Here is a 17,245-nt window from a genome sequence, read left to right on the forward strand (position 1 = left end):
AGGCTACTTGCACTAGGCCTATAAAATGGATAAGGACTTCTCCTTAGTGGGTGGGTCGCTCAGGTGGGTGTCTAGCATATAGGGTTGGCAATAGCATTCATTGTTTTGTGTTTTAAATAAGATTTAATTGGTTGTTCATGTGTATTAAGGTATTTGTTCTATTGTGAGTTACTACTGGACGCGTCATGAGCAGTCACAAACACTGCCTTACATTAATGATGTGGTTGAATGGTCTGGATTGAAGGCCTGTAACACATACTGGTGGAGATCACATATATCCATCAGAAGCGGACTCCACTCAAGCATGATAACTTCCCGGACTAAAGGAGGGTGGAATGTGCTCATACATACTGTAGCAAGCTGGGGCTGACTTTTAGGGTTCAGGGTAACTACTGTATCTTCATGATTCAGATCAATGATTGAACTGTATGAGTAGGGTACACTGCACCAGACGCCCCCTGAACACACTAGCTGCATCTCATTGCCTCAACAGTGACTGAATATACTTTTTCCATGAGAAGATATTGTGCATACACTTTGATGAATACCGTAATTTCCGGACTATTAAGCGCACCTGAATATAAGCCGCACCCACTGAATTTAAAAAAATATATTATTTTGAACATAAATAAGCCGCACATGTCTATAAGCCGCAGGTGCCTACCGGTACATTGAAACAAATTAACTTTACACAGGCTTTAACAAAACACGGCTTGTAACAAAAATAAATAGGCTTTAACGAAACACGGCTTGTAACAAAAATAAATAGGCTTTAACGAAACACGGCTTGTAACAAAAAATAAAAAATTTGCAGTAAGCTTTAGTTGTCTTTTTGCACTGAGTCAATTCCTCACGCTGCTGTTTCCAACGTCTTATCATCGACTCATTAAGACCAAGCTCCCGTGCAGCAGCTCTATTTCCTTTTCCAACAGCCAGATAAATCGCCTTCAACTTGAAAGCTGCATCATATGCATTTCTCCGTGTCTTTGCCATGATGAGGGTGACAAAATGACTACCGTAATCAGAATGATGGGAAGTTTGAGAGCGCTCGATTTAATCTAAACAGTAAACAAAAAAGTTGTTTGACCTTAACCCGTTGGGCAATTTCATTGGTCTAATGAAAGCTTCATGCCGCCAAAAAACTGAGCACGTCACAGAATGTTTTTTTTTTTAGAAAAAAAATTAAAAGCGGGAAAAATCCATATATTAGCCACGTCATTGTTTAAGCCGCGAGGTTCAAAGCTGGGAAAAAAGTTGCGGCTTATAGTCCGGAATTTACGGTAGGCTTGTACCATAAACCACACAGGTGTAGGGGTGTTCCCAGTTTTTCATAGGCATACATCCAGATTACCCACATTAGTTGACTATGAAATGAACTAGGACACCGCCCACTTTTACAGTAAAAACAATAGTTATTGGGCCCATAGACTTGGTGATGTTGATTTTATTGTTGATATTGTTATGCTATAATATTGTACACAGGAAGTGAAATATGTGTTATTATAGAATCAAGTCATCTGGGTAGCAGCTACGATCAATCCAGTCATCTGGGTAGCAGCTACGATCAATCCAGTCATCTGGGTAGCAGCTACGATCAATCCAGTCATCTGGGTAGAAGCTACGATCAATCCAGTCATCTGGGTAGCAGCTACGATCAATCCAGTCATCTGGGTAGAAGCTACGATCAATCCAGTCATCTGGGTAGCAGCTACGATCAATCCAGTCATCTGGGTAGCAGCTACGATCAATCCAGTCATCTGGGTAGAAGCTACGATCAATCCAGTCATCTGGGTAGCAGCTACGATCAATCCAGTCATCTAGGTAGCAGCTACGATAATTTGATTAAGAGGCCAGTCTATTGCTGTCATGGTCACGCATAACAAGGGTGCGATGACCCACCACTAACAGAGGTGAGGAGGCGTCCCAGGGCCTACTGCTAGAGAAAGTAATGAGGTTATTATGTATAGGCATTCAGAGTTGTACTACAGATGGGTTATACAGGAACACAGGAATAGGCTTTGGATTTGCACTCTTGTCATTGCAGGATAGTGCACTGGAAGAGAGTGTGACCAATGAAAGGATTATTTTGAAGACAAAACACTGTCCCTTTAGTATTTACTGGGTTGACTGGACATGACAGGGAAGGAAGAGTGGCAGAGGTTAGCTGATATCATCCAACATTGGAACAACAACAGACTGAACCTGTTTGAGATCAGTCTGGTGAGTGGACCTCAATAATAGAATCAATAGAATTTATATTTAATCTTCACTGAACAGAAATATAAACACAACATGTAAAGTGTTGGTCCCATGTTTCATGACCTGAAATTGTCCATTTGCACAAAAAGCTTATTTCTCTCAAATTTAGTTTACATCCCTACTTGTGAGCATTTCTCCTTTGCCAAGATAATCCATCCACCTGACAGGTGTGGCATATCAAGAAGCTGATTAAACAGCATGATCATTACTCAGGTGCACCTTGTGCTGGGGACAATAAAAGGCCATTTTAAAATGTGCAGTTTTGTCACACAACACAATGCCATAGATGTCTCAAGTTTTGAGGGAGCGTGCAATTGGCGTACTGACTGCAGGAATGTCCACCAGAGCTGTTGCCAGATAATTTAATTTTAATTTCTCTACCATAAGTTGCCTCCAACGTTGTTTTATAGAATTTGACAGTATGTCCAACCAGCCTGACAACCACAGACCACATGTTACCACGCTAGCCCAGGACCTCCACATCCGGCTTCTTCAGCTGCGGGATCGTCTGAGACCAGCCACTGGACCGCTGATGAAACTGTGGGTTTTCACAACTGAAGAATTTCTGCACAAACTGTCTCAGGGAAGCTCATCTGCGTGCTCAGTGGGCAAATGCTCACCTTTAATGGCCACTGGCACACTGGAGATGTGAGCTCTTCACGGATGAATCCCAGTTTCAACTGTACCGGGCAGATGGCAGAGTGCCCCATGGTGGTGGTGGGGTTATGGTATGGGCAGGCATAAACTACGGACAACGAACACAATTGGATTTTATCGATGGCAGTTTGAATACACAGAGATACTGTGACGAGATCCTGAGGCCCATTGTCCTATCATTAATCCCCCACCATCACCTCATGTTTCAGCATTATAATGCACGACCTGATGACGCAAGGATCTGTACACAATTCCTGGAAGTAGAAAATGTCCCAGTTCTTCCATGGCATGCATACTCACCAGACATGTCACCCATTGAGCATTTTTGGGATGCTCTGGATCGACGTGTATAACATCGTGTTCCAGTTCCCATCAATATCCAGCAACTTCACACAGCCATTGAAGAGGAGAGGGACAACATTCCACAGGCTACAATCAACAGCCTGATCAACTCTATGCGAAGGAGATATGTTGTGCTGCATGAGGCAAATGGTGGTCACAACAGATACTGACTGGTTTTCTGATCCATGCCCCTACCTTTTTTGAAGGCATCTGTGATTAACAGATGCATATCTGTATTCCCAGTCATGTGAAATCCATAGATTTAGGGCCTAATGAAATTATTTAAATTGGCTGTTTTCCTTATGTAAACTGTAACTTAGTAAAATATTTTAAATTGTTGCATGTTGTGTTTATATTTTTGTTCAGTGTATATACAGGACAACTGGGAAGAGTGTCCTTCTAGCTAGGAACTAGATTCAGCTGTGGGATGATTTTTCTCGGAGTGGGTGGTCGGGGCCAGAATATAATAATAATTTTTTACACTGCAAATTGACCACAACTAAACCACAATTTCATTTTAAAACAGTTCATACCTCGATTACAATGAGACACAATCATATATGGCTATTATTTGTGTGTGTGGGAATACCTTCCCCCCAAAAAATGTTTAATGCGCAAGATTTTGTTCTGTTCTGAGATTACCCTTTTACTAGTTTCTGTCACTCCCTATTCCTACCACCAGATGGCGCACTGAACACACTGATGGGTGACATGTATGTGCTGCTGTGCTGCCAGGTCAACGCAGACCTCACCATCCAGCTGTTCTCCCAGCTCTTCCACTCCACCTGCGCCTGACTCTATGCACACTCACAAGACCATATATAGTCACACAATATACACACTCACACACTACACTGACACTCTCACACAAAGCCCCCACCCATTCACACTACATACAGTGCATTCAGAAAGTATTCAGACCCCTTGACTTTTGCCACATTTTGTTACGTTACAGCCTAAATCTAAAATGGATTAAATACACTGCTCAAAAAAATAAAGGGAACACTTAAACAACACAATGTAACTCCAAGTCAATCACACTTCTGTGAAATCAAACTGTCCACTTAGGAAGCAACACTGATTGACAATACATTTCACATGCTGTTGTTCAAATGGAATAGACAACAGGTGGAAATTATAGGCAATTAGCAAGACACCCCCAATAAAGGAGTGGTTCTGCAGGTGGTGACCACAGACCACTTCTCAGTTCCTATGCTTCCTGGCTGATGTTTTGGTCACTTTTGAATGCTGGCGGGGCTTTCACTCTAGTGGTAGCATGAGACAGAGTCTACAACCCACACAAGTGGCTCAGGTAGTGCAGCTCATCCAGGATGGCACATCAATGCAAGCTGTGGCAAGAAGGTTTGCTGTGTCTGTCAGCGTAGTGTCCAGAGCATGGAGGTGCTACCAGGAGACAGGCCAGTACATCAGGAGACGTGGAGGAGGCCGTAGGAGGGCAACAACCCAGCAGCAGGACCGCTACCTCCGCATTTGTGCAAGGAGGAGCAGGAGGAGCACTGCCAGAGCCCTGCAAAATGACCTCCAGCAGGCCACAAATGTGCATGTGTCTGCTCAAACGGTCAGAAACAGACTCCATGAGGGTGGTATGAGGGCCCGACGTCCACAGGTGGGGGTTGTGCTTACAGCCCAACACCGTGCAGGACGTTTGGCATTTGCCAGAGAACACCAAGATTGGCAAATTCGCCTCTGGCGCACTGTGCTCTTCACAGATGAAAGCAGGTTCACACTGAGCACGTGACAGACGTGACAGAGTCTGGAGACGCCGTGGAGAACGTTCTGCTGCCTGCAACATCCTCCAGCATGACCGGTTTGGCGGTGGGTCAGTCATGGTGTGGGGTGGCATTTCTTTGGGGGGCCGCACAGCCCTCCATGTGCTTGCCAGAGGTAGCCTGACTGCCATTAGGTACCGAGATGAGATCCTCAGACCCCTTGTGAGACCATATGCTGGTGCGATTGGCCCTGGGTTCCTCCTAATGCAAGACAATGCTAGACCTCATGTGGCTGGAGTGTGTCAGCAGTTTCTGCAAGAGGAAGGCATTGATGCTATGGACTGGCTCGCCCGTTCCCCAGACCTGAATCCAATTGAGCACATCTGGGACATCATGTCTCGCTCCATCCACCAACGCCACGTTGCACCACAGACTGTCCAGGAGTTGGCGGATGCTTTAGTCCAGGTCTGGGAGGAGATCCCTCAGGAGACCATCCGCCACCTCATCAGGAGCATGCCCAGGCATTGTAGGGAGGTCATACAGGCACGTGGAGGCCACACACACTACTGAGCCTCATTTTGACTTGTTTTAAGGACATTACATCAAAGTTGGATCAGCCTGTAGTGTGGTTTTCCACTTTAATTTTGAGTGTTACTCCAAATCCAGACCTCCATGGGTTGATAAATTGGATTTCCATTGATTATTTATGTGTGATTTTGTTGTCAGCACATTCAACTATGTAAAGAAAAAAGTATTTAATAAGATTATTTCATTCATTCAGATCTAGGATGTGTTATTTTAGTGTTCCCTTTATTTTTTTGAGCAGTGTAGTTTTCCCCCTTCATCAATCTACACACAATACCCCAAAATGACAAAACAAAAACAGGTTTAGACATTTTTGCAAATGTATTACAAATAAAAAACGGAAAAATCACATTTACGTAAGTATTCAGACCCTTTACTCAGTACTTTGTTGAAGCACCTTTGGCAGCGATTACAGCCTAGAGTCTTCTTGGGTATGACGCAACAAGCTTGCCACACCTGTATTTGGGGAGTTTATCCCATTCTTCTCTGCAGATCCTCTCAGCTCTGTCCGGTTGGATGGGGAGCATTGCTGCACAGCTATTTTCAGGTCTCTCCAGAGATGTTTGATCGTGTTCAAGTCCGGGCTCTGGCTGCGCCACTCAGGGACATTCAGAGACTTGTCCCGAAGCCACTCCTGCGTTGTCTTGGCTGTGTGCTTAGGGTCGTTTTCCTACTGGAAGGTGAACCTTCGCCCCAGTCTGAGGTCCTGAGCTCTCTGGAGCAGGTTTTCATCAAGGATCTCTCTGTACTTTGCTCCATTCATCTTTCCCTCGATCCTGACTAGTCTCACAGTCCCTGCTGCTGAAAAACATCCCGAAGGCATGATGCTACCACCACCATGCTTCACCATAGGGATGGTGCTAGGTTTCCTCCAGACGTGATGCTTGGCATTCAGGCCAAAGAGTTCAATTTTGGTTTCTCTTGTTTCTCATGGTCTGACAGTCCTTTAGGTGACTTTTAGCAAACTCCAAGCGGGCCATCATGTGCCTTTTACTGAGGAGTGGCTTCCATCTGGTCCCTCTACCATAAAGACCTGATTGGTGAAGTGCTGCAGAGTTGGTTGTCCTTCTGGAAGGTTCTCCCATCTCCACAGAGGAACTTTGGAGCTCTGTCTGAGTGACCATCGGGTTCTTGGTCACCTTCCTGACCAAGGCACTTCTCCCCCGATTGCTCAGCTCTAGGAAGAGTCTTGGTGGTTCCAAACTTCTTCCATTTAAGAATGATGGTGGCCACTGTGTTCTTGGGGACATTCAATCCTACAGACATTTTTTGGTACCGTTCCCCAGATCTGTGCCTCGACACAATTCTGTCTCGGAGCTCTACGGACAATTCCTTCGATCTCATGGCTTGATTTTTTGCTCTGACATGCACTGTCAACTGTGGGACCTTAAGTAGACAGGTGTGTGCCTTTTCAAATCATGTCCAATCAATTAAAATAAACCACAGGTAGATTCCAATCAAGTTGTAGAAACATCTCAAGGATAATCAATGGAAACGGGAGTCTCATAGCAAAGGGTCTGAATACTTATGTAAATAAGGTATTTCTGTGTTTGATATACATTTGCAAAATTTCTAAAAACCTGTTTTCACTTTGTCATTATGGGGTATTGTGTGTAAATCAATGAGGAAAACAATTTATTTAATCAATTTTAGTATAAGGCTGTAAAGTAACAAAATGTGGAAAAAGGGAAGGGGTCTGAGTACTTTTCCAATGCACTGTATATGAATGTTTAATTTGATTAGATTTTACTGTTAGTTGTCTTGGCTTATTTGTGTGCTTTTTTTATTTTATTTTATTCATCGATTTATTGCCTCCTGTTGTTTTTATCTTGCTTATTTTATTTTACTGTAAAGGTCATGACATAACATCAGATACATTATAAAGCAATTAGAAGGATTTATAATGGCTTATTCATGGAAGTTATTGTAAAGTGTAACCAAAAAACACAGGTTTCTCAAATACCCCTCATGTCTTCCTATATACCATGAACCCTGCGCTCCAGGGTGTGATTGACAGGGTGGTGTCTGCTGCAGAGACCAGTGCTGATGACGTGGTGCATAGTGAAGGGTGGGACCTCCAGCTGGAGGAGGGGCCAGACCTCCACCTCCCCTTCCTGTTCTCTGAGGATGGCTAATCCTATGACACGGTCAGAGGCATCCCACAGGGCTTCAGAGAGTTCCTAGAGCCTATCTGCCGCAAAGGTACTCTTGTAATCTAGTAAAAAGACAGTGGTGTAAAGTACTTAAGTGAAAATACTTTAATGTACTACTTAAGTAGTTTCTTGGGGTATCTGTACTTTACTATTTATATTTTAACTTTTACTTCACTACATTCCTAAAGAAAATAATGTACTTTTTACTCCATACATTTTTCATGACACCCAAAAGTACTCATTATATTTTGAATGCTTAATAGCAGGAAAATTGTCAAATTCACGCACTTATCAAGAGAACATCCCTGGTCATCCCTACTGCCTCTGATCTGGCAGACTCACTAACCATAAATACTTAGTTTGCAAATTATGTCTGATTGTTGCAGTGTAAATTATACGTAAATGGAAAAATAAAAAATAAAAAATGGTACAGTTTGGTTAATCTAAGCAATGTGAAATAATTTATAGTTTTACTTTAAAAACTTGAGTATATTTTTGCAATTGCATCTACTTTTGATACTTACATATATTTAAAAGCAAATACTTTTTTACTTTTACTCAAGTAGTATTTTACTGAGTGACTTTCACTTTTACTTGAATCATTTTCTATTAAGGTATCTTTACTTTTACTCAAGTATGACAATTGGGTACTTTTTCCACCATTGTAAAAAGAGAATATGATTACGTTTGCATTCACTTGTCATTAAGGTTTTCTGAACTTTAATGTGTTTCAGTAGGCTATAAAACAGTGAATTACTTTTAAAAACTGGTATAAAACACCTGCATTGTTGGAGGCTTTATTCAGGATGGAAAAAGTTAACATCCTAAGTAAAATGCATGATATACATAACACAAAACAATGCACTGTACAGCATGTATTGTTGTGTTTGTGTATAGTTATCTAAAATGTTCTCTCTTCCTGTAGACCTTTGAATTACAATCTCTCACCTCTGGATTATCTTCTTCAACAGAGCAAACCGTTTCTCTACCTCGAACCAAAACGGGTTCTCAAATGGGGAAAGAAGCCTTTTAGAAGCGTGTGTTTCTAAAAGCAAATTATATAGTTCTGTATCCGTTTTTATCTTTTTATCTTATTGTGATCTTTTCTCTGTTTCTTTCAATTATTAGACACTGAGAACCTGACTATCTGGAGTATTTCTCCTGTCTTATCCGGTGTCTTGTGTGAATTTAAGTATGCTCTCTCTAATTCTCTCTTTCTCTTTCTCTCTCTCTTTCTTTCTCTCGGAGGACCTGAGCCCTAGGACCATGCCTCGGGACTGCCTGGCCTGATGACTCCTTGCTGTCCCCAGTCCACCTGGCCGTGCTGCTGCTCCAGTTTCAACTGTTCTGCCTGCGGCTATGGAACCCTGACCTGTTCACCGGACGTGCTACCTGTCCCAGACCTGCTGTTTTCAACTCTCTAGAGACAGCAGGAGTGGTAGAGATACTCTGAATGATCGGCTATGAAAAGCCAACTGACATTTACTCCTGAGGTGCTGACCTGTTGCACCCTCTACAACCACTGTAATTATTATTATTTGTCCCTGCTGGTCATCTATGAACATTTGAACATCTTGGCCATGTTCTGTTACAATATCCACCCGGCACAGCCAGTAGATGACTGGCCACCCCTCATAGCCTGGTTCCTCTCTAGGTTTCTTCCTAGGTTCTGGCCTTTCTAGGGAGTTTTTTCCTAGCCACCGTGCTTCTCCACCTGCATTGCTTGCTGTTTGGGGTTTTAGGCTGGGTTTCTGTACAGTACTTTGAGATATCAGCTGATGAAAGAAGGGCTTTATAAATAAATTTGATTTGATTTGACTATTACACTGAACAAACCCTTGAACAGAGGAATGTGGGTCAGCATCATGGCAGCCAAGGTGCAAATTCATTAGTTCATCCATTCATGCAACAATCACTGACAAGAATCCATATTTTGCTCCCATCTACAGGGAGCAGGATAAAACAACCTTGGGATTTACGTTGTCTATCGTCAAGGTAGGACCAGCAGAAATGGTTAGAAAACTACACTGAGTGTACAAAACATCAGGAACACCTTCCTAATATTGAGTTGCACCCCCTTTTGCTCTCAGAACTAGCCTCAATTCGTCGGGGCATGGACTCTACAAGATGTTGAAAGCGTTCCACAGGGATGCTGGCCCATGTTGACTCCAATGCATCCCACAGTTATGTCAAGTTGGCTGGATGTCCTTTGGGTGGTGGACCATTCTTGATAACAAGGGAAACTGTTGAGTGTGAAAAACCCAGCAACGTTGCAATTCTTGACACAAACCATTGCGCCTGGCACCTACTACCATACCCATTCAAAGGCACTTAAATCTTTTGTCTTGCCCATTCACCCTCTGAATGGCACACATACACAATCCATGTCTCAATTGTCTCAAGTCTTAAAAATCCTTCTTTAACCTGTCTCCCCTTTATCTACAATGATTGAAGTGGATTTAACAGGTAAAATCAATAAGGGATCATAGCTTTCACCTGGTCAGTCTATGTCATGGAATGTTTTGTACACAGTGTATAGTACAATTCAAATAATCTATGTGGACTGGGTACAGTATGCAATGACATTTCGATACATTTGAATGAACATCATTGAAAACTTATGTTACCCATGTGTTTCCATGGCGCTGTGTTGGACATGATGGCAGGTTGATTTCTGGGGGCCAGTTGCTGTGCGTGGATGGACACAGTATGGCAGGATTCTCACAGGGAAGGTAGATAGCGTTCTAACTTTCAGGTCCTTTTTCAGTCATATGGCTATGTGAAACTTAATAATATATATATAATAATTGTTGTGACTCAACAGGTTGCCAAGCAGAGGGCAGCATACCATGGTCTGGCTGACCTGCTTGATGAACCACCTCCGGTAACAACTAGATACGAGTAGAACTTCAGTAACAAATATAGCTACAAGCAGAACAAGAATAAAATGCAATATTTCTATTGCATTAGCGTTTTTTCCCTGAACAGTCCTTCAACAAAGGTGTAATGATCTAAGACCAAAGACAATTTGTATTTTCGATTCAGCTAATTGCATTTCATGGACTCCCATTATTCAGTAGTCGTTTTCCACAATGAAAAATGGTAGAGGAATAGTAGACCTATAGCTGGTGACATTCTCATGGATCTCTACGGGTTCCTAGATGATCTGGATCTAACCAACTGGTTTATGATTCCCTCAGCATTGGATGGTAGTGGCCCTGCTAAGTCCAACGGTAAGACCGTGATCCTGTATGAGGGTATGGAGCAGACTATGGGGTAATAACCTTCCCCATGGAGGGAACAGAACACAGAGAGAACAGGCCCTGCTGGAGAACAGACAGCTGTACTGCTCCAGCCCCAACATGGTTAGTGAGTCTAACAATAGTGTTATTGAAAATCGACTAACAATTAATTTAATGGGATAATTGCAGTCTTATCATGGGTCGCATGTGAGGTAAATATAATACGCATGGTCTGTATATCTGTATAGATAACCTATAATTGATCTTCTCAATAACATGTGTGGGTTATTGATTGGTTGTAGTGCAGAGTCCAGGAGGACAACATCAGAGGTGATGCAGCCCCTGAGAATCTCACATCAAATGACTCCACCAAAGTCAAAGCCTTGTAAGGAGGATCCTGAGAAGACGGGCTCAACATTTGATAAAGGCTCAACATTTTAAAAGCATAAACATATTTTGATGATTTAATTGACCTCCAACATGATTGGCACTACTTTTATTGATCTCACATTATTTCGGTTTTCGGGCTGTCTTCCTTTAGGAATCTGTGGAGAACATTGCTGCCCCACATCTCAAGCACTAAGCCCAGGACAGACCTGTGCTGGCAGTGGCAGAGGAACAACTATCAGGTCTTCAGATCTGCCAATCTGACAGAAGCTGTTAAATCAGCCAAGCTGAAGAAGCAAGAGCAGCATCTCCTGCTTGTTCAGAGTGAGCAGTCTGTCTACCAGAAGATGGTTGCTGACAGTAATACCATCTGTCAAGACCTGCAGTTGACTCTGGGGCCCTACTGAACCAGCAAAGACATCAGGATGCATTACAGCTTTGATTTTACTCAACAAGTAAGAAACATTTCCTCTTTTATACTGATTAAGGACATAGATGGATAAATAGATATACAGTACACTAATATATATATATATGAGGCAGACAAATACCTTTCACTAAGCTGTGAAAAGACAGATTGACAGGGGTGAGACAATTAATTGTAATTTATCTTAATGTTCTTTCGTTGTTTGCAGGTGCACTATCCTTTTGACCCTATGCAGCCAGGTCCCATCTAATTTTTAACTTCTCGCAAGTGTGTCTTGTTTGGTGTCGGCTGTGAAGGAATACCACAACAAGTCAACTACTTGATTGATGAAGGCATGTCATCCAGCAAAGACAGCAGCAGTCATCAACTACATGCACCATTTCTTCACCAACTACAGAGTTGGCGAAACACGTGTGGACCTGAATTGTGATAACTGCAGTGGCCAAAATAAGAACAAGTTTGTGCTCTGGTATTGTGCCTGGCGGACCATGCACAAGCTCCACCACAGTCTGGAACTTCACTTCCTGATCACAGGCCACACCAAGTTTTCCCCCGACTGGTGCATCAGCCTCATCAAGCAGCGCTTCAGAAAGACCAGAGTGAACACTTTGTCTGAGATTGCTGGTGTTGTGAAGGACATCACTGTGACAGGGGTCAACATCCCAGAGCTGGTTGGACTGCTGGTGGAAAGCTATGGCTGGCAACAACACCTGACTCCGTACTTCAGGCCGCTGCCACAGATCAAGCAGTACCAGCACTTCAGGTAAATATAATTTTCATTGCATTGTATGAGGTTATTCTTCTTATCTAAACTTGGGAGGTGAATTGTTGTCAAAAATGTTTTTGTTATTTTCTGTTTTACAGCTTCGGTGCTCTGGAGCCTGGTGGTGTTGTCGCCAAGGAGCGTTCGGACTGTCGGGACCAGGTTCCAGCTGCTGCGCAACGCTGACATCCTTCTTCCCATAGATGGTCTGCCTGTACAAGCACCACCTGGACCGGACACAGCTAGACAAACTTATCTTTTTGAGAAGATTAGGGAGTTTTACAATGAAGAGGCTATGGGCATCACATGCCCTTCACCAAAGTCAAGGGCAGGACAGAAACAGACTCTCCGAATATAGATTCCCTTGTTCATGCGTGGTTCAGACAGACCACTCATCAGCACTATCTGCAGTTCCTCACCACTTTACCCGACTGTATGCATACAACTAGCTCGTCTATCACTATCGTTATTGTTCGTCTACATACTGTATATCATTTTATATTTGCACTATTTCTGATAATGCTAATATGCAAGTAACCATTTGGCTGTACCGTTTACACCTTCTGTAAAGACCCATCACTTAGCAAGACTTTGAGACTTAGCAAAATATTGATATATAAAATGAATATTGATATGTGTGGTCGTAACATGATTTTGTGACATACCACACAGACTCACTAAACACAAATGCTTTGTTTGTAAATTATATCGGAGTGTTGGAGTGTGCCCCTGGCTATCCGTCAATAACAAATAAAAATAGGGCCGTCTGGTTTAAGGAATGTAAAATGATTTATACTTTTACTTTTGATACTTAAGTACATTTTAGCAATTCCATTTACTTTTGATACTTAAGTATTTTTTAAAACCAAACACTTTTAGACTTTTACTCAAGTAGTATTTTACTGGGTGACTTTTACTTCAGTCATTTTCTATTAAGGTATCTTTACATCTGGACACTTTGTTTACCTGGAATGTTTCCTTACTGTTGGCTACTACCACTTTAAGTCTTAATCTCTACTACACTACTCATTGTTTAGCACATGACCTCACATGTGAATCCTTAAAGAGATGGGTGGGGCTGGCTTAAGAGGGTGTGAACGATGCAGAATGTGTGTAGACAAAGGAGAGCTAGTAGGTACCAAAACATTCAAAGGCCATTTTCTCAAAAGTGAGTTTAAGTCTAAACTTGCAAAGCAGAATTACTTTCCCCATTGTTCCTCAAAAATGCAGTGCATGATATACCATTTTGTAGCTCGGAGTCTGTACTTTCTACCAATGTAGAAAACCCTATTTCAAATGTTGCTACATAAGACCGAATCCAGGTGCTGAGTCACAAATGCTTATTGCATGAGTCTGTTGTTTAATTGAACTCAATCAAAACTTAGGTCACTTAATGGATTTTTGTAATAAATGAATGGTTTTCTATTTGGCAAATTTACAACAGCAATCAAGTGCGTTTTCTATAGCCCATATTACATCAGCAGTTGTCACAAAGTGCATTATAGATACCCAGCCTAAAACTCCAAAGAGCAAGCAAGGCAGAAGCACAGCAGTCATGGTATACATTACAGATGTACAGTATACTTTCCATACAATTCAGGACACCCTCCTAGAGTTAAAAATAGTCACTCCTAAAAAATCCATGAGTAGTTCCAAACCTGAGTAGCAGCTTTAAAGAAGAAATACAGCTATAATATATAAAATGTGGCCCCTTTTTGAATTTGGCCACTTCAATTTGTCAAGTTATAGATGTGTACAGTACAGGCATACAAGTTGATTTCTCCTTTAAAATTATTTAAACGTAAAATATTTAAACAAAAAGTTATTTAATGCGCTGGTAAAACTGCACCACTGCTTTCTCCTGGTCGTGTGTCTCAATGGAGCCGTGACGTAGTCTTCTGATCTCATTAATGGCGTCGATGCCTGAGATTTTCCTGGTCTTCACCAGATAGCAGGCCAACATGGTCCCTGTCCTCCCATGGCCATGCATACAGTGAACAGCTACACCCTACAGCAGAGAGAAATACATGTGGCTGACTACATAGATAGAGATACAGGCTGTTTTAATATACAGCAATGGTTAACTATAATTCAAATGTGTACATTTTGACTGTGACCACTGTGGTCAATGTTTGTTTAGTTTCATATGTCGGAACAGAAGTAAGGAAGTCCTCTGATGTATTAACTGACTAATGGGTAACTGAACCCTTACCTCGCCTTTAGCGTTCGATTCCTCCACAATAGACAGAAACCTCTGAATTTGTTCTGGAGTTGGTGGGGTGAAGTCTATTATATTGATGTGGTGTAGTTTCACTCCTGGGACGGTATCATAGTTGGGAGGTTTTCTCTCACACAAGCAGACCAGGTGTTGAATGCCATTGTCCAGAAGGTATTGGTAGTGGGCAGTCATTCGAGGGAAAGCCAGTCCTGCCAACTTTGTAGGTTCAACCCAGGAGAAATTGGGGGGTGGACTACAGGCCATGGCAAAGTCAATCTGAAATATTGTGAAACGTAGAGATTATTGAATGGTAAAACAATCTCATTCCCAATGTGCATTCAGATGCCCCCCAATCAAAATGAAGGAAAATACTAAAATAAGCCCATTGATGTGTTAACGTTACTACAGTGAAACTGTTTGACCTCAGTTTTGTGTAGTATTTAGGAAAGATGACTGAAATCTGGCCTAGTTGAATTGTACTCCACTGGGAGACCGCATGATACTTGAACAAGGTTTATTATAACAAAAGATTCGTATAACTAACTAGCTAAAATGTTCCCCTTTCATCTGTGACTGACACTTCAACCCACTAAAAAAGAGCTAGTTAGTAGTAGCTACTAGTTGAGTTAGATAAATAAATCCATAAACGCCCATGACAAACGGTGGGCGTCAACTCCGTGTACAAAAAAAACTGATGATAAACTAACATTTGCTATATTGCCAAAAGTCCAAATGTAATAAAACATTTTTGCTAGTTACACTAGCTATCTTTACGTGAAGCTTATAAAATAGGTTGCGAGCTAGCATGCTACTGGCACCTGTCCATTCATGCAATACAGTTATTTACTTACATTCAGTATTGTTTTTTGAAGAAATCCGTGTGAAAAGGTTTTTAGCTAGCTAAACGACTGAAGTTAGGGTGTGGTGTGTGTGTGTGTAATGTCCTGTTAAACACCAAAGAACACAACCTGCACTGGAATTTAATCCGTCTTTAGAACGATGACGTCAAATATTTGTAAAGGCCGGCGAACAGTATTTTATACATACACTAGAAAATCTCCTGGGGGCACTGTTTTGAAGCCACTGCACCTCCATCTTGGCACTCCTCACCATGGTTTAAAAAAATGTTTGGGAAGTTACTGTACAGAAATGCATTTATAATGTCTACATTTGTTTTTTTGCCACGTTTATTATATTACAGACACCTTAATGCATACTTTTATTATCTGAACTAAACATACAAATAATAATAATCCTTAAAGTATACTTTTTTGAAAGTACTAATGTTACTGTCGCCACTACAACAAAAAAATACTTAAATGCATGTAATTTTGTCCTTGAAACATTTAATTGAAATACTGTATAATTCCATAAATTCCTACAGAGGACTGCTTCTTCTGAGGAGTGCCAATATGGCTTAAGCAGTCTAGGCTTTATATACATCACTGGTTGGGACTAGATAGAGCGAGTACAGCTATGGCCAGAAGTGACTTTTTTGTAGTTAGGAGAGCATTTTAGCTAACTCTAACCCCTTTCCTAACCTTAAAATAAGTCTCCTAACCCACCACGGTAATTATTCTAACCTGCTGCGTAAATTCTCCTAACCTGCTATGAAAAGTCACTTATGGTCGTATATGTACTCCTTACAGTCAGAACCTTTTTATAGCTCCTTGTTCTGTGATGACATGCGTTGCCAACGTCGCGGCGGAAGCCATTGGTTTTTAATTGGACCGTTGCGGCAGAGAGATTGCAGTAAGGGTCTGGAGCTGGCCTCCAACTGCCAACTTTGCGTCATCATACAGGTCCCAGTGTCCAATTTCTATCTAAGCATAGTCACTTTAATAACTCTACCTACATGTACATATTACCTCAATGACCTCGACTAACCGGTGCCCCCGCACATTGGTACCCCTGTATATAGCCTCGCTATTGTTATTTTACTGCTGCTCTTTAATTATTTGTTACTTTTATTTATTTTCTTTTTTTGTGTGAGTATTTTACTTAAAACTGAATTGTTGGTTAGGGGCTTGTAAGTAAGCATTTCACTGTAAGGTCTACACCTGTTGTTTTCGGCGCATGTGACAAATAACATTTGATTTGAATGAGCAAAACCTTGGTGAAAAGACGGTAATATGACGTCTTTTTATGATGTCTTATTCTGGTCGCAAACTGGTTGAAAAAAGTAATTTTTTAACGTCTTTTTGTGACCACCATATGACCAGTTGGTCATAATTGTGAGCTCTATCTGACCTGCTGGTCATAATTCTGACCACTATATTATGTGCTATATTATGTTGCCTACTGGTTATAGTTAAGACCTCATCATAACCTGGTAATGACCACCTGACTACAGCGTATTACCTACAGTAAAAAGTATTGCAGAGGATAAAGTTGGATATTGAAAATATGGTTCATTACATTTCTATCTGTTTCCATAGTCACCAATTAAAGTTTAAATCTGGAAAAAATAATCTTACATTTA

At 41.6% G+C, this 17,245-nt stretch overlaps 1 protein-coding gene across 2 annotated transcripts; it reads right to left on the reverse strand.

Annotated features, from left to right (window-relative positions):
- Positions 1-13,870: 13,870 nt before the first annotated feature.
- dusp23b (dual specificity phosphatase 23b) lies at positions 13,871-15,750 on the reverse strand. Of its 2 annotated transcripts, none has more exons than XM_014211473.2 (3): positions 15,732-15,750; positions 14,758-15,039; positions 13,871-14,553 (listed from the first exon to the last, which is right to left on the reverse strand). In XM_014211473.2, the coding sequence occupies exons 2-3, from the start codon at positions 15,025-15,027 to the stop codon at positions 14,368-14,370; spliced, it is 456 nt and encodes a 151-aa protein (XP_014066948.1). In that variant the 5' UTR covers positions 15,028-15,039; positions 15,732-15,750; the 3' UTR covers positions 13,871-14,367. The 2 variants fall into 2 exon arrangements, with proteins under 2 accessions (XP_014066948.1, NP_001134900.1); NM_001141428.3 differs by lacking the exon at positions 15,732-15,750 and adding an exon at positions 15,615-15,719 and having other exon boundaries at positions 13,885-14,553.
- Positions 15,751-17,245: the final 1,495 nt, after the last annotated feature.

Source organism: Salmo salar, chromosome ssa09 (genome assembly GCF_905237065.1).
Source record: "Salmo salar chromosome ssa09, Ssal_v3.1, whole genome shotgun sequence".
In the NCBI taxonomy this organism is placed as follows: Eukaryota; Metazoa; Chordata; class Actinopteri; order Salmoniformes; family Salmonidae; genus Salmo; species Salmo salar.

Bases quoted from the DNA above. Each gene is read 5' to 3' on its own strand.
- dusp23b (XM_014211473.2), bottom strand. From the start codon at position 15,027: ATGGCCTGTAGTCCACCCCCCAATTTCTCCTGGGTTGAACCTACAAAG. The intron at 14,554-14,757 runs GTAAGGGTTCAG...TCTCTGCTGTAG, and splicing joins AATCGAACGCTAAAGGCGAG to GGTGTAGCTGTTCACTGTAT.